Source organism: Struthio camelus, chromosome W, assembly GCF_040807025.1.
Source record: "Struthio camelus isolate bStrCam1 chromosome W, bStrCam1.hap1, whole genome shotgun sequence".
Taxonomy (NCBI): domain Eukaryota; kingdom Metazoa; phylum Chordata; class Aves; order Struthioniformes; family Struthionidae; genus Struthio; species Struthio camelus.
The window spans coordinates 31221831-31235804 of NC_090981.1; the positions used below are offsets into that span (position 1 = coordinate 31221831).

The window sequence follows — 13974 nt, forward strand, 5'->3', positions numbered from 1 at the left end:
TTGAAGATGTTGGGGAGATTCTGCCACTCAACAAATTTTTTTCATAGCAGAGAGGTCAGAGGAGCCAGCTCAGTTTAGAAAGTATTAGACAAGTCAGAGGTCAGTATTTCACCACGACTGAATGGCATTCCCTTGGTCCTGAAGGAACGCAAATGTGAAATTACAGAGCTTGGGGCAAGCCGAGTAACCCAGTACTGCAAACAGCCACTATTCCAGAATACCAGCAGACTGCCAAAGGAATTCTTGTCTACAGAAAGGGCTCAAAACAGTGCCTGTGAGCTACAGACCAATGATTCCAGCTTCCATCCCCAGTAAGATGGTAGAGTCCATAGTGAAGAATAAGATTCCTGAGCGCAGGGTAAACATGGTCTGTTGGGAACAAGTCAGTATAGGTTCTCTAAAGGAAAATTCTGCCTCAACTCTGAGAGGACAGGGTCACAGGGTTGGACAAAAGATCCATTAATGAATGGGAAGCAAAGGACAGAGCTTAATGGTCATTTTTCAGGATAAAGTCCTAACAGTGGGGCCTCTTCAGGGATCAAGGTCAGAAAAATTTTTTTCAATAGTCTTCATCAGTGACCACAGGAACAGACGCACAGTGAAGTCTCCCAGTCTGTGGAAGATACTGAACTCTGTGGAATACTTAAAAGCCTCAATGATAGCAAGAAGGTCCAGAAAGACTTTATAAAAGTGAGTTGGAAAAAAGGTGGCAGAAGAGCTTCAGTGAAGATAAAGGTAATGCCTCTGGGGGAAAATAATCTGGATTGCGCCTGTGTGATGTTTAACTTGGAATTGGCAGTTACCACCCAGGAGAGAGACCTTGGAGTCATCACTGAAAGGTCGCCAAAATCTTTGGCTCCACACGCAGCAACACCCAAAATTCCAACAAAATGTTGGCCATCATCAGGAAGATAATTGAGAGTGGAGGAGATAGTCTTGCTGCTATGTAAAAACATGCCCACATCTTCATTTCTGAGTGCTCTTTTGCTCTCTGCATCTCAAGAAGGACATACTGAAGTTAAAGATGGTATAAGAGAAAGGCAACTACAATGATTAAAAGGCTGGAATAATTAACTAACTTGTGAGGAGACACTAAGAAGGCTGAAGGAGAGGCAGCAGATACAAGGAATGTGGAACTGTTATTCACCAAATCCCACAATACCAGGACTGAAAGGCACTCAAGGAAACAAGGAGGTAACTTTAAAATAAACACTTTTTGGTACAGCGGTTAGTGAAATTCTGGAGTCTGTTGCTGCAGGTGGTCAAGGCAGCAAATAGCATAAGCCAGTTCAAAAAAGGATTAGACAAACTGATAGACAATGGGTCTATAAAAAGATACTAGGAAGAACAGGCAGGGAGGTACTTCCTAACAACTCCGTGACAAAATGGTGTGGATGCTTGGGGAGGAACAGATCACAAAATGCAGCCAGGCACTCTCCCTAGAGCCCATCTCTTGCTGCCTCTGTTGGAGACAGAATACTGGGCTGCAGGTATCAAAACTGCATGACCCAGTATGGCATTTCTTACATTCTTGACAGCTGCAACAGAGATAATCTTGATATTAAAACTTGATATCGATCACAAAGTCAGGACCCTGACATTCCTGAGTCATGGTCTAGTTCATGAAATACACCTCATCTTAGTATTAAAAGTCTAACCTAATAACTTAATACAGTAATTCTTAGTCAGGTTTTGACAGTAAAAAATACAGCTTTTAAAAAACTGTTTGCTTTCAAATGTTTTCTTTTCAGAAGCTCAATACCTTTGATGGTTTGGAAGCCTTTTATTTTGCTCTCTTTAATGGAGCTTGAAATGAATATCTTAAAACATTATTATTGACTAATTATTTGACTGTGCAATCACTAAGAAGCAAACAGAATCATCTACTTGTTGACATCACATTTATGCAGTCTAATTAATCATTTCTCAGGAGTGATGTTATATGCTAAGCTTTCCCCGCCCCCCCCCTCCAAAATAGGATAGTTCTAAAATTTTCCTTTACATCAGCACACCTCTGAAAGAGAGTATGCATCTTGTGTAAGGTACGTGATAGTACTCCTAATGGACTAACATTGTATATTGTGATATACTGTCATTAAACAAGTACTAGGAAGCTGAAGAACGTGGAAAGCAATTACCTGGAACATAGGAAACTGCAAACAACTCTCTTCCAAACGATTTGTGCTTGATCTCTCTTACAAACTCCCCAGTCTCTAACGTAAAGCACTGGATTCGACCATTTTCCCTGTCGGCAACGCACAGCTGACTGAAGTCGGGGACCAGGGCTAAGCTGTGAGGGATATGGAACTGCCCAGGTCTGGCTCTGTCTAACGAAGTCTCTGTAATACAAAACATCCAGATTTGTGTTAAGGTACACACCGAAACTATCATCTCTGAGTAGAAATAGCAACGTTCCACATAGTGCAACTTCTCCACTGTGAGAAAAGAGTAAACTCGCTTGGTTTGCTTTTTTCCTCAGTAGCAGTTTTTTTCATTTAGGTAAACTATGGTAGCCTTCCACACTGCCTTTGTAAAATCTGAATTTATCATTTAGTTATTTCTCTATAAATCCTTGGGGTAGCATAATGCCTCATACATAAGTTTGAGTCAGGCAGAAATGTAATTATTCATACAGTTTTACATGGACACCATCATGGCACAAGCCTTAAAAATAGTTAATCTTACACTATTTTATCCAATTTTAAAAAAACCAAAAGTTTTTCTGAAAGTCAAAACTTTCATTAATAAACTAGGACGTGCCAAGACTCGTGCTGAAGGCATGCCAACAAACTGTTTAAAAATACCCACTACGTCTATCGTTAATCAGAACTGAGAGAATCTGCGCGCAGAGACAAGGCCAAAATTCAGTCAGGGCCTTGAAGATATTACTGTAACAGATACAAATAAGAGTAATGCTATCATCAACAATCTCATGGTTCATGATAACACGGGTTCATGACACAGCAGTATCAGTTAAATATCAAGAGCTCTAACTGTACCTTCTCCCCACTGCTTGATGTACAACCCGTTTGGAGAGAACTGAACAATTCGACTGTTACAGTAGCCATCGGATACATAAATACTGCCAGTGATTGGATCCACAGCCACATCAGTTGGTTGACAGAAGTGATTTTTGTCACTGCCCGGTTGCAGAGCCGTTCCTAAGATCAGTAATGGTTCTTTATCATCTGCTCCCAATTTGAAAACCTTTTTTAGTCAATGGGAAAAGATAAGATGTTTCAATTATGGAAGATGATATACAAGAGGGATGACTGTTTCTGGAAAATGTATCTATTATTTTGTATAAAATAAATTTATATTCCGAAAATGACCTTAATATATTGACTACGAAATCTATTATCAGCTTCGTAATAGTGCCAATTCTGGGAAGTTTCTGCATAAAATAAAAATTTCCTGCTATTACAGTAAACGGCTTAGCTTCACATTCAGGGTATGAGAATACAAGAACTGACAAGCCCAGCTGTAGCACACTAAGCTGTGCTTTTACAGAGGAGTCATTGTTTTAAGAGAGCAACTTTTATTTCCGTATACTACGTCCACATAACAAGTTACTCCACACAAGTATATTCCACTAGGGCCATAAGGATCGATTTGTTCCGACAAATTCTTAATGCGCATCTTAAAAGCCCTAGCTAAACAACTGATACCAAATCTCTGGCAAAATGTAAAAATTATTTTTGGCCTAAGTTTTAAGGTCTTGGCATTGAAGCTTCAAAAACATACCTGATGGAGTGCTACATCAGTGACCCAGTAGTTACCATTTTTGTCTATGCTCAAACCATGTGGTAAATAAAATCTGCAAACACAAATATAGAGGGATCAAGTTAAAAACCTGTTTCAGGAAGAGTGATTTAAAGGAGGATTTTCCAGATTTCACTTTTTATCTATAGATCACCAAACGCTCTACACACTAACAACCCTCAGCATTTCATGAGGACAATACCTCTACAAAATATAATTTTCTCAACGAGAGTCTTAGCTCGGAAATTTCCTCGATCTCTGGTACCTCACTGGGGCTAACATTTGGTATCTTTAAGGACAACATACAACACTCGTCAGCTCTGCGTTTCTGTTAATCTGGCTAGTAGATAAAACTATATGAATTGCTAGAAAGTAGAGGTGGTAAGGATGCCAAATGAGTTTTATTAGTTAGATGTTGATTGGGTTTTTTTTGCCTGACTGAGTAAGCTAATGTAACCTACACTAGCTGTAATGTAAATAATGCAACCTACACGTAAGAAAGGGTTTGGGACTCTCCAGGGTAAGATACACATATGTACGTTAACAGCTCTAGTAATAACAGCAAAAATAACTTACAGATTTTTGCCCATGGAATGAAGCAGTTGAGCATTACTTGGATTCAGCACCAGAATTGTGTTCTGTTCAATTGGTCCAACTCCTCGTTGTTGATAAACAAATTTGCTGTCAAAAGAGCTACACAAAAATATTTGTGTACAAAGCGTTAGCATGTTCCATGAATGAACTACATACTTGGCTTATACCCAAGTTTTGTAGACTAATTCCAGAGACAGAGAGACAGAGACAGAGAGAGAGAGAGACAGAGACAGAGAGAGAGAGAGAGTGTGTGTGTGTGTGTGTGAGTGTGAGTGTGTGTGTGTGTGAGTACGCACATGTGCCCATGCATGTGTGGTCTTTGGGTTGTATTTTTAAAATAAACCTTATTATACCTTTGTATGATCATGTAAGCGTTCTAGTTTTCGATGTCAAATCTTCCTATTGAGGTTATGACTTCTGACGTAAAGGAGGACCTGTCATCATCTTATAAGGAGACGCAGGGCTGGCTCACATTGGCCTACTGATGTTAAATTGCTTATTTGATCATGGTGGCTGTTTCATTCTTTATCACTATTGAGAGTAATCATCTATGTCAAGTTCTCTTGGTTTTAAACAGCTTTATTAACCTCCCTCTCCCCTCCCATTTCCATGCTCAGTTTCAGTAAGTGACAGGGATCCAGGGGTCTAATACTCTTAAGGACTTGTTCTCGAGTGGATGGCCACAACTGGAGAACCCGCACTGGACAGGCTATACTAATGTCTGGCAGCAGTAGAGAATTTCCTAAGACGCTTAGCTAATTCTGTAACTTTAGGTATGTCTGCAAAGCACTCGACTTGGGGCCAAGAATTTTCTTCCAACTTGTAGATGATTTTCTGCTTTCCACAGCAGCATGATGTGCTTTTGCACACCTGATTTAGCTTTGCTAAAATGTTTTAGTCTATCCCACACTAATGGAGTCACATAAGATAAAACAGAGAAAATTCATCCTTTCTAGCTTCAAGCTCTGTGCAAGCTACATATTATTACTAATCAGCACAGCTAATCACAGAACAGAATCTTACTGACTGAGAGGTACTGCACAAACCCCCCAGAAAACAAGATTGTATCTCTTTGGAGAAGTGACTAGCTAGACAGCTTTAAAACGTCGTCATCTTTCCTTATATATGATCTTGGCTCTTAACAACAGTCCTGTCCATGTTTGAAGCATTTTCCCTGTTTACTACCACCTAGCTTTTCTGGGAACGGAGTGCCTTCTGTATAAACACGAGACTGCGTGGCATTTTTGGCAAAGGAAGGCTGGCGAGTTTTGAATGGAGTCAGGGGAGAGGTCTTTCATTTTTCTTCTCTCTGCAAAATTACCTTGTCCAGGAGGACAAAGTATTTTTTACTTTCTTAAAAGTAGCGTGCTACAGAGTAACAATCGCTCTCTCCTTTCAAGGGACTGTGGCCAATTTCCAATGTAAACAATGTTCCTCTGTTTCAACTGATAAAGGAGGATACAAACCATGCAGGCTACTGCTAGTTTTAAAAAAAGTAAATAAAAGCTGACCAGCTCCCTGCTACATGTCATATTGTTCTGCTCTCGGCATGATTTTCTAAAAGGTTTTGCAGTTTGAAAAAATCAAAGCACATCTAAAATATGCTGCATATGTTACTACTTCTCATTTCAAACCTCAGTATAATTCTCTCTTTTCTTTTTTTTTTTTTTTTAAACCCTTCTCAGCTGGTTGCTCACCGCAACGCAAAACCTTTATGGGCGACATATTAAATTTAGACAGACCACCTGATCTCATAACCCTGGAAAGCACAACTCTGAGCTCTGTTCTTGATTGATATCCATCATTGTTGCGGCACAGGGCTCAGCCTAAATTATCCTGTCTAGCCACTGCTTGTTAAAAATGCAATAGCAGACTTTCAGGAATGCAGTTTATATTCTTTATTATGTCTTTTATAGATTGCATAAATAATATACTTTTTTCATCGCAAAATCCAGAAGAGCTTTCAACTAATTCATTGCTCAGCTGGCTGAATAGTTGTAATTTTTCCATTTTGAATAGCATGCGCTGCATACAGCACAAAAGGCTGTTCTGTAACTGAGGAGAACGTGTGGTAAAAGAACAGGACTCATTTAAAAGGAATTTTTTTTTTTTTTTAAATCATTCACAGGAGGAATGTTAAAGCCCTGGAAAAGCTGCTACTGTATTACAGGCCTGACACTGTATAACTGTTTTTGTGTTCTACAGCAGACTAAAGCTGCATTATAAAATAGCACAGACCATTCACTCAGCTACATTTAGTTGAATAAGGATCCAGCTTTTACAGCATGTATTAATAATGCATTAGCAACATTTCTGCAGTGTCTAATAGCATAGATAATTTGTTTACTTATTTCTATACTTTGCTGATGAAGCATTGAAACAGGGAAAAATTCTGGGCCTTGGGGCTAGACTCATCACATTTATGATTTGCTAAGGAATATTATATACTCAATTAATTATGTATTTGCAAGCTAGTAATAAACATTAGCTTACAAGGCTGGTGTCTTCCTGTCCTTCCTCCAACCAAACACAACCATCACCCTCAAATAACCTTTTTACTTATTCCTTTTTCCTGAACAGTATGAACAGATGGGCTCCTTCCTCTTCGGCACAACCCATGAAAGGGTCTCTAGCCTATTTCATCGACCCATGACATAGCTGAAAATAAAAAGGGAAGGTTCGCTGAATGAGCGCACAAAAGGATGCCTCAAGATCTGGAAGATGAGCAACACGGCTTAAGCACAGTCATGTTTACCAAATACGCTGTTCTAAAGTCAAAATACTCTATATAAATGGCCTACAGAAATTTTAGCTTATCTGATTCAAAAGGTCTTCCCAGCACTAGCTCCACAAGGGCAGGGCAAGGTAAGACTTGTGGAATGAAACCTGTCTGAGGGGAATCAGGATTTCACATATAGATATCTTCACGGAAGGCACATAACCAACATTTACTTCAGATAACAACAGCTCCTTCTCCATCTTGGCTACATATCCGAGTCTGAATGCTTCAGATCGTATTTTCAAGGTCAGACAGTTTCACTTTCCTCCAGCTCCAGTCACTGCATGATGGTAAATACGGCAAGCTTCAACACAGAGCTGACGTACAGATCAACACGTGCCAAATCCATCCATACAGTTATAGTAAAGTAACAATGACATTCCTGACAGTACTCAGAATAACTAAACATCAAGAGAAAGAAGCTTCTTGAACAGATTATGCTTTCATTTAAATAAAATTATTTTCTTGATCTTGCTTTCTGTCACTGACTTCTCTCCCCAGAACAAGTCTCCTCCCTCTGCCTGCTTCCCTCCCACTCCTAATAGTTTCAGCTGTGCATCTTACACAGGGTCAGCCTGCATTACATATGGCAGAAATAATTTACAAATAAATGCACTCCAATTGTTTAGAAGGGTTGTTTTTTTTCTTTTTTGTGCATGCGTGTGTGTGTGCGTGCTTTTTGCTTGTTTTTAAACTCTATAGGTTCTCCACACGCTGCTTGGTCTCAAATTCCAATTTTGTACTCTGGGCTGTAGGTGTATCTCAATTGCCAGACTGAAAACACACATTTTAGAAGTGAGAAACGAGCACAACTGCCAGTCTATTGTGAAACATTTTTGATTCGATTCTTTCTTCAATGACACAAAAAATATCATTTATGTTCAAGCGTAGGAGGATGAGAAGAACCAAATCAATATTAGCTTTTATCTGAAGCCTAAGTAATACAAGTTGCAATATGCGTCACCCTTTCAAAATTGTACAGTCTATATTTGTATACACTTGGGCTAGAGAGATTGCTGATACAATGCACAGGAGACGTAAATGACTGCCTTATCTCCTGCGTTATGTTACTCAGCACTCGCCCCCCACCCCCCCAAAAAAAAAAAACTTTAAGAAAATTACCGCAAAACAGTATTCTAAGCATCACTTGTCATCAAGAGAAAACTGTCCTCTCCATTTTTCAGAAATTACTTTATGAATTAAAGGAATTAAGATAAAAAGATATGATAAGTGATAAGTAAGATTAAAAAAAGCACATTTAGGAGGGCGATCACATAATATTCAATTGCAAGCTAAAATTATTCTCTCCCAGTGTTCTGTTTCAATTTCATGGAATTCTTTTCTAAAATGTCCATCTAAAACTAAGACATACCGTTTTCAAGTTCACAGATACAAGGACGCTACATAAGTCATACTTATTTGTACTCTTTTATTCCTAGAATAATATAGCTTTGGGTATATACATTTATAAACACCAGAGGAGTTGTTATACTGTTTAGATTCTTTTTTTTGGGGGGGATACTAAATGTAGTAAGTCTCATCAAATGAGTAGGTCAAAACCTTTTTCGAGTAAATGTCCTGTAACACCCCAATTCTGTTCAGCGGACATAAACACATGAAGAACAAAGAGATACTGGAGCTAGCTTTGCATATCACAAGCTCAGGTCCTTAAAGTAGTATACCATATTAAACCATCATTCTCCTAGGCTAATTAGTCCTGCTGAAACATATGAAGAAGCAGGGATAATTAATCTAGGTGAAGAGCAGGTTCACAGGGTTCTACAGTTTTGAGACCTAACGTACTATGTTCTTTTTCTCTGGAGATACCTTCTTACTGTCTAAAGATCTAGCAACCCCATAATCTTGGGACTGTCAGTCACCTCTTCCATTATGAGCCTCCTGAAAGCACTTTCAGTCAAAGTGTAGATAAATCTCAAAATTTAAATGGAAAAGGAACAGCAATCTGTATATTCTCTTCTTCAAGAAGATGTAGAAACAGCATACATCAAGCTGATCTTCTAACATGATGCTCCACAGAATATCTACTCACTTTTCATCCCAAACGTGATCACCTCTGTGGAAGACAACAAGGTTATTTTCAGGGTCCAGGGCCAACCCAGAAACTTGGCCTAGTTTGAGGTCTAACCCAGGCCAGTCCACAACCTCGTCTATGTGGAAATCTATCAAAGAAAGAAAGAAAGAAAGAAAGAAAGAAAGAAAAAAAAAGAAAAAAGACAGACATTCATGTAGTTTATTTACATAAAAACATAGAATTGGTTAACTGGCTTTTGGCGCGAGGACTGTTGGGGACCGTAAGGGTGTTTCTTACATACAATATTTCTATTAATGCATTGCAAATTAATTCCAAGCATTGTTTTATTATAATAAAGCATATCTCATGCACAGGCACTGGCATCCCAATACACGTAGGATGACAGAAACTTCAAAATCACTTTTGACTCTGCTCTTTTCTTCATCTTACCATCATACAGGCACACAGATTCTAGATGTCTTAGGAGCTGTGTGAATATTCTCTATATTAAGAGACTTTAGGAACATACAATTACCATCCAAAATCAGCAGGCAAACTTAGATATTTTATTATTAACCTATTAGTGTTTTATTAAAAAAAGTATATAACAGATCAGGAATCACTGAACCTCCTAAACATCAGAAGGGACTTTGCTTCTTAAAATAAGTTTTTAAGCACAAAGAAGGAAAAACACGGGAAAGCAAGAAAAATTCAAAAGCAGTGACGAGAAGCAAGTAAATCAGTAATTCTGTGAATTTTGCCTATGACATTTCTTACAGCATACATATCCATTAGGATATGAACACTTTCTAGAGCTAAGTCAAACAATATTACACACATAAATAGGAAACAGATGTCAAAAGAAGAAGAGATCCAGCAGCGCAGAACATCTGCCATTATTTATGTCTTAGCACGCTATTTTTAAGACTATCAAGTCATTTCTGAATAACACAAACGTGATTTTTACACTATATAATCAAAAGCATAGTATTTAGCAAGTGAATTACTATTAAAATGCTGGATACTTCTCGTGGGTAGAGTCCTTAAGTGGTAACACTCTTCAATGAGAGAAGTAAAGAAGATGAGAAGAAAAATAAACCTTCAAACCTTTTTGCTTCTTCCACAGGGGTTCAAATATTTCTTACGCTGCTTTTTTTTTTTTGAATAGGGAAAAAAAAATGCAGCATTTTTTCCCCCATGATCTCTCTCCCTCACTGCCGCCAAAAGGAAAAAATAGGGTCTAGTGCTTAACAGTGATGGTAAGTGAGAGGAGAAATTTTTGAAATTCTGGAGAGACAACTCAAAAATCTGCTTTTCCCCAGGCTCCAGGGTAAAGTATCATAGAAACCTAGAGTACTGCTGGCCACTACTATCGTTATTGTGAACCTTCCCTGTAGTCTTTCAAACGTTTACCAGCAATTTTGAGGGAGAAAGGAAGAACTGAGCTGGGAAGAGAGGAAGGAAGACCTGGGGAAGGCAGAGGACCAAAGACGGCTTCCTTTCTCTCAGCCCGGTTCATCTAATGGTTTTACCCCCTTCTTTCTCTCACCTGGTGTTAGTCTCCCCTCAGGCAGCTGAAACAAGCAGCTTGCTTGGCATACTAGACAACTGAGAACAGCAGAAAAGGGACAGAATATAAAACAGATTTCTCTGATGAGGATAGTATTTTTCTCTCTTATAGTAACATCTCTTAAAAGTGCACAGGAAGGTCTTACAACATTTCCCCCCATTTTCTCAGATCGCTTCTCATTGGTATATTTTTCAGGCTCAGGCTGAGGGAGGCCAAAGGCTGAGCAGATGTTTCCCAACACGACCTCGCTGCTGCATTTATACACGCAGCATCCTGGATGGTCAGTCACACAACCTAACATGTGTGCCTCACAGCTCCCCTGGCGCACCGAGGTTTTTGAGAAGTTTTATTTTGGAAATAAGCTATATTTTCAAACTGAAAATGCACAAGAAGATATGTCTGGGACGGAAAAACCTATTGCATAATCCCTTGATTTACCAAAATTAGATACACTGTGGGTGAAAGCGCTTGCTAAAAAAAACCAAAACACACACACACACACCAACCACCAGACACACACACACACACACACACACACACACACACACACACACAAAGTCTCATTCATTTGCACTGAGAGCTACAGAAACACTGAGGATGTATTAGAGCTAACTTTAGGTCCTCCTAGCATACTTACTGAATGAAGATATAATTTGACCAACTAGGGTGGGCAGGATCAAATTTAGCTTTACATCTTTAAGTTGCAACTAAAAACGTAAGAAGATGTTCATGTAAGAACAGACTGACACTGATTAAAGATCTGCACACAGAAGGCTAGAACTTGAAAAAGTTGCAAAGTTTTGGCCACAGGGATTAACTTCTCCCAATAGACTACTTACCACGCTGCTTGGAGGAGGTGGCGGTGGCTTGCTCTGGTATTTTTAAAAGATTATTGGATGGTATTCCACCCCCTCCCCCCCCAAATCAATGACAGGATTAATATAGTCGTATCATTAATTTTAGTAAAAGAAAAAAAAATCCAAAGGAAGCCTTCTAATTGTTAGAAAATCCTTCACACACACACAAAAAACAGAGTTTGTTCAGAGTAATTCAGGTATTTCTGGCTTGCAGGTTTTTTATGTAGGTACCTATAGCCAAACTGAAGGTGGATACAAAGCAATTTCTTTGCTATTATGAGCAACCAGAGCTCTTTCCACTAGTATTCAACATGTTTCAGCACATGCTACACTTTGCACCCTTCATTTTGGCCCTAAGTTTGTGTGCTCTGCTGTGATCCCCAAAAACCAACCACTGGGCTATCACCCAGCCACGCAGAGCACGTGTCCCCCTTCACAACGTGCCAAAACATCCATGCTTTGAAATTAGGCAAATCACGATATTTAAGACATAGCACCCAAGCAGTTTGAGGGGGTTCAGCTGGAAGTGATCTTCCAGTGACAGGAAAAATTAAGAGGGACACAACCCCCCAAATCTGCAGGTCATACAATGCAATCTGACTGCTGTGATAACCATTCCCCCACTTCCATTTTACTTGGGAGAGATGCCAGCTGAGGACTGCAGTGAGGATGGGGTTGGGGGAAAGCTATTTCCCACATCTACATGGGGAAAGACAAAAACAGTGCTAAAAACCTACCATGGACTAGAAGATATATTTTACTTGTGTAGTTTCAGATACTACAGTTAGAGTAGTGTTAGAGAAACTCCGCAGCAAACAAAAACAAACCTAAAACCGGCATCTGTAGTGAATCCAAGGCAGTTAGCAAAACACCTAGAAGAAACTCTGCTGTGTAGTGATTTTAGCAAAATAAGAGTTCCAAGCTAGAAGACGCATTACGAAAAAAAATCATACATCTTCATAAAATATGCAGTATTTCTGTACAGTTCAACTGGCACTGGCAGGTGCAATAGCAGGTACACTCAAGCACAGTATGATTTTTGAAAGGAATAAAAGGATGGAAATTAGTGTCTGCATGGTAGTTGCTCATCCAAAAATCAGTCTGAACTACCCTGCATAAAACTTCTGCACGTTTTATGTCACACTGCCTCTCAGCCTCTGAGCCTTAATCAAAAACACTCAAGAAAAATCAAAAGGCTAAACACAGAAAGCCAAAATTTTGGCTTTTGTAAAATTTAGTTTCCCCAGAAGGCATGCACTACAAAATACAAAATTCCTACACTTACATTTTAGGGAGGTAAATATTTCTGATAGATTAAACACAATACTGTCACAAAAATCCCAACCTTATTACAACCTTTGTACTTTTGTATTTTCTCAATTTTTCAAAACTGGTTTATCATCATCTTTTATTTTTCCTTTGCAATTCTCATACTGAAAGTCCTTGCATTCAGGTGCAACTTAGGGAAATTCACTATTTACAAAAAAACCTTAGTTAATAAATTTAGACATCATATATCTACAACTGATAATGAATTTTCTATAAAACTGAGTAGTCTATGAAAGTTACACATAGAACCAAACGGATATGATTTTCCCATTAAAATGATTTACAATCAGTTTCTTTTTTTCCTCAAGTCATTGGTTTGTTGTTAATCAGATACCTAAACTAAGAACCAGGTCTTTTATCTTGCAGTTTAAAGTAATTCCTTTGATTCAATAAAACTATAGGGAATCACATAATTTAGAACATGCAAATCAGCCTCTAATCTCTCCGCAAGTGAAAGAACAAAATCTCTGTTTACTGACAAAATTACAACTTACTGCCCATAAATCCCTGCAAGCTCTTGTTAGCTCTTGACTTTACAAACTTTATCCATGCTGTATTTATTTGCCCTCGTCACAATAGTCACTTAAATCTTGAGAACTCTAAGCGAGCACTGCACAAAGGGGTTTTAACAACTGGAAAATTACACTGCTTGCCATAAATAAAAGGTAGAATTCCAACAACTGCACCCTGATTAGCAGACAGTCACAGAGTCATAATATAATCATGCTGCAGTAAGAGCAATAGTATAAGGTTATAAACATAAGATTATAAACCTTACTGAATGTATTGGTCGCTTGTTCTTTCAGGCTAGTTACCTGAAAAAAACTGGGATATTTACAAAGCTAAAAATGTTAAACTACTTCAATTTTGGTAATTTGTAAACAATTAAATTAAATGAATGCTGTAACTTAATAGAAAGCAGGATCTAGTCTTCCAAGATATTTACACATCTTTTAAATTCTTGATTACAGGAACTGGTATGTAGCCTATGAATTTAATATAGCAAAGACTGTACATACAACCTCATGAGATGGCATTTTTTTTTTTTTTA

At 38.5% G+C, this 13974-nt stretch overlaps 1 protein-coding gene across 13 annotated transcripts in view; it reads right to left on the bottom strand.

The window, feature by feature from the left end:
• LOC104140158 (peptidyl-glycine alpha-amidating monooxygenase) overlaps window positions 1–13974 on the bottom strand; it is a 150005-nt gene that overhangs the window by 10378 nt on the left and 125653 nt on the right. For all 13 annotated transcript variants that reach the window (XM_068924343.1, XM_068924345.1, XM_068924348.1 and 10 more), the window contains 5 exons: window positions 9186–9315; window positions 4339–4455; window positions 3745–3817; window positions 3000–3207; window positions 2139–2339 (listed from right to left, as the gene is read on the bottom strand). In XM_068924343.1, the coding sequence (XP_068780444.1) occupies window positions 2139–2339; window positions 3000–3207; window positions 3745–3817; window positions 4339–4455; window positions 9186–9315 (729 nt within the window). The remainder of the gene's footprint in view (window positions 1–2138; window positions 2340–2999; window positions 3208–3744; window positions 3818–4338; window positions 4456–9185; window positions 9316–13974) is intronic.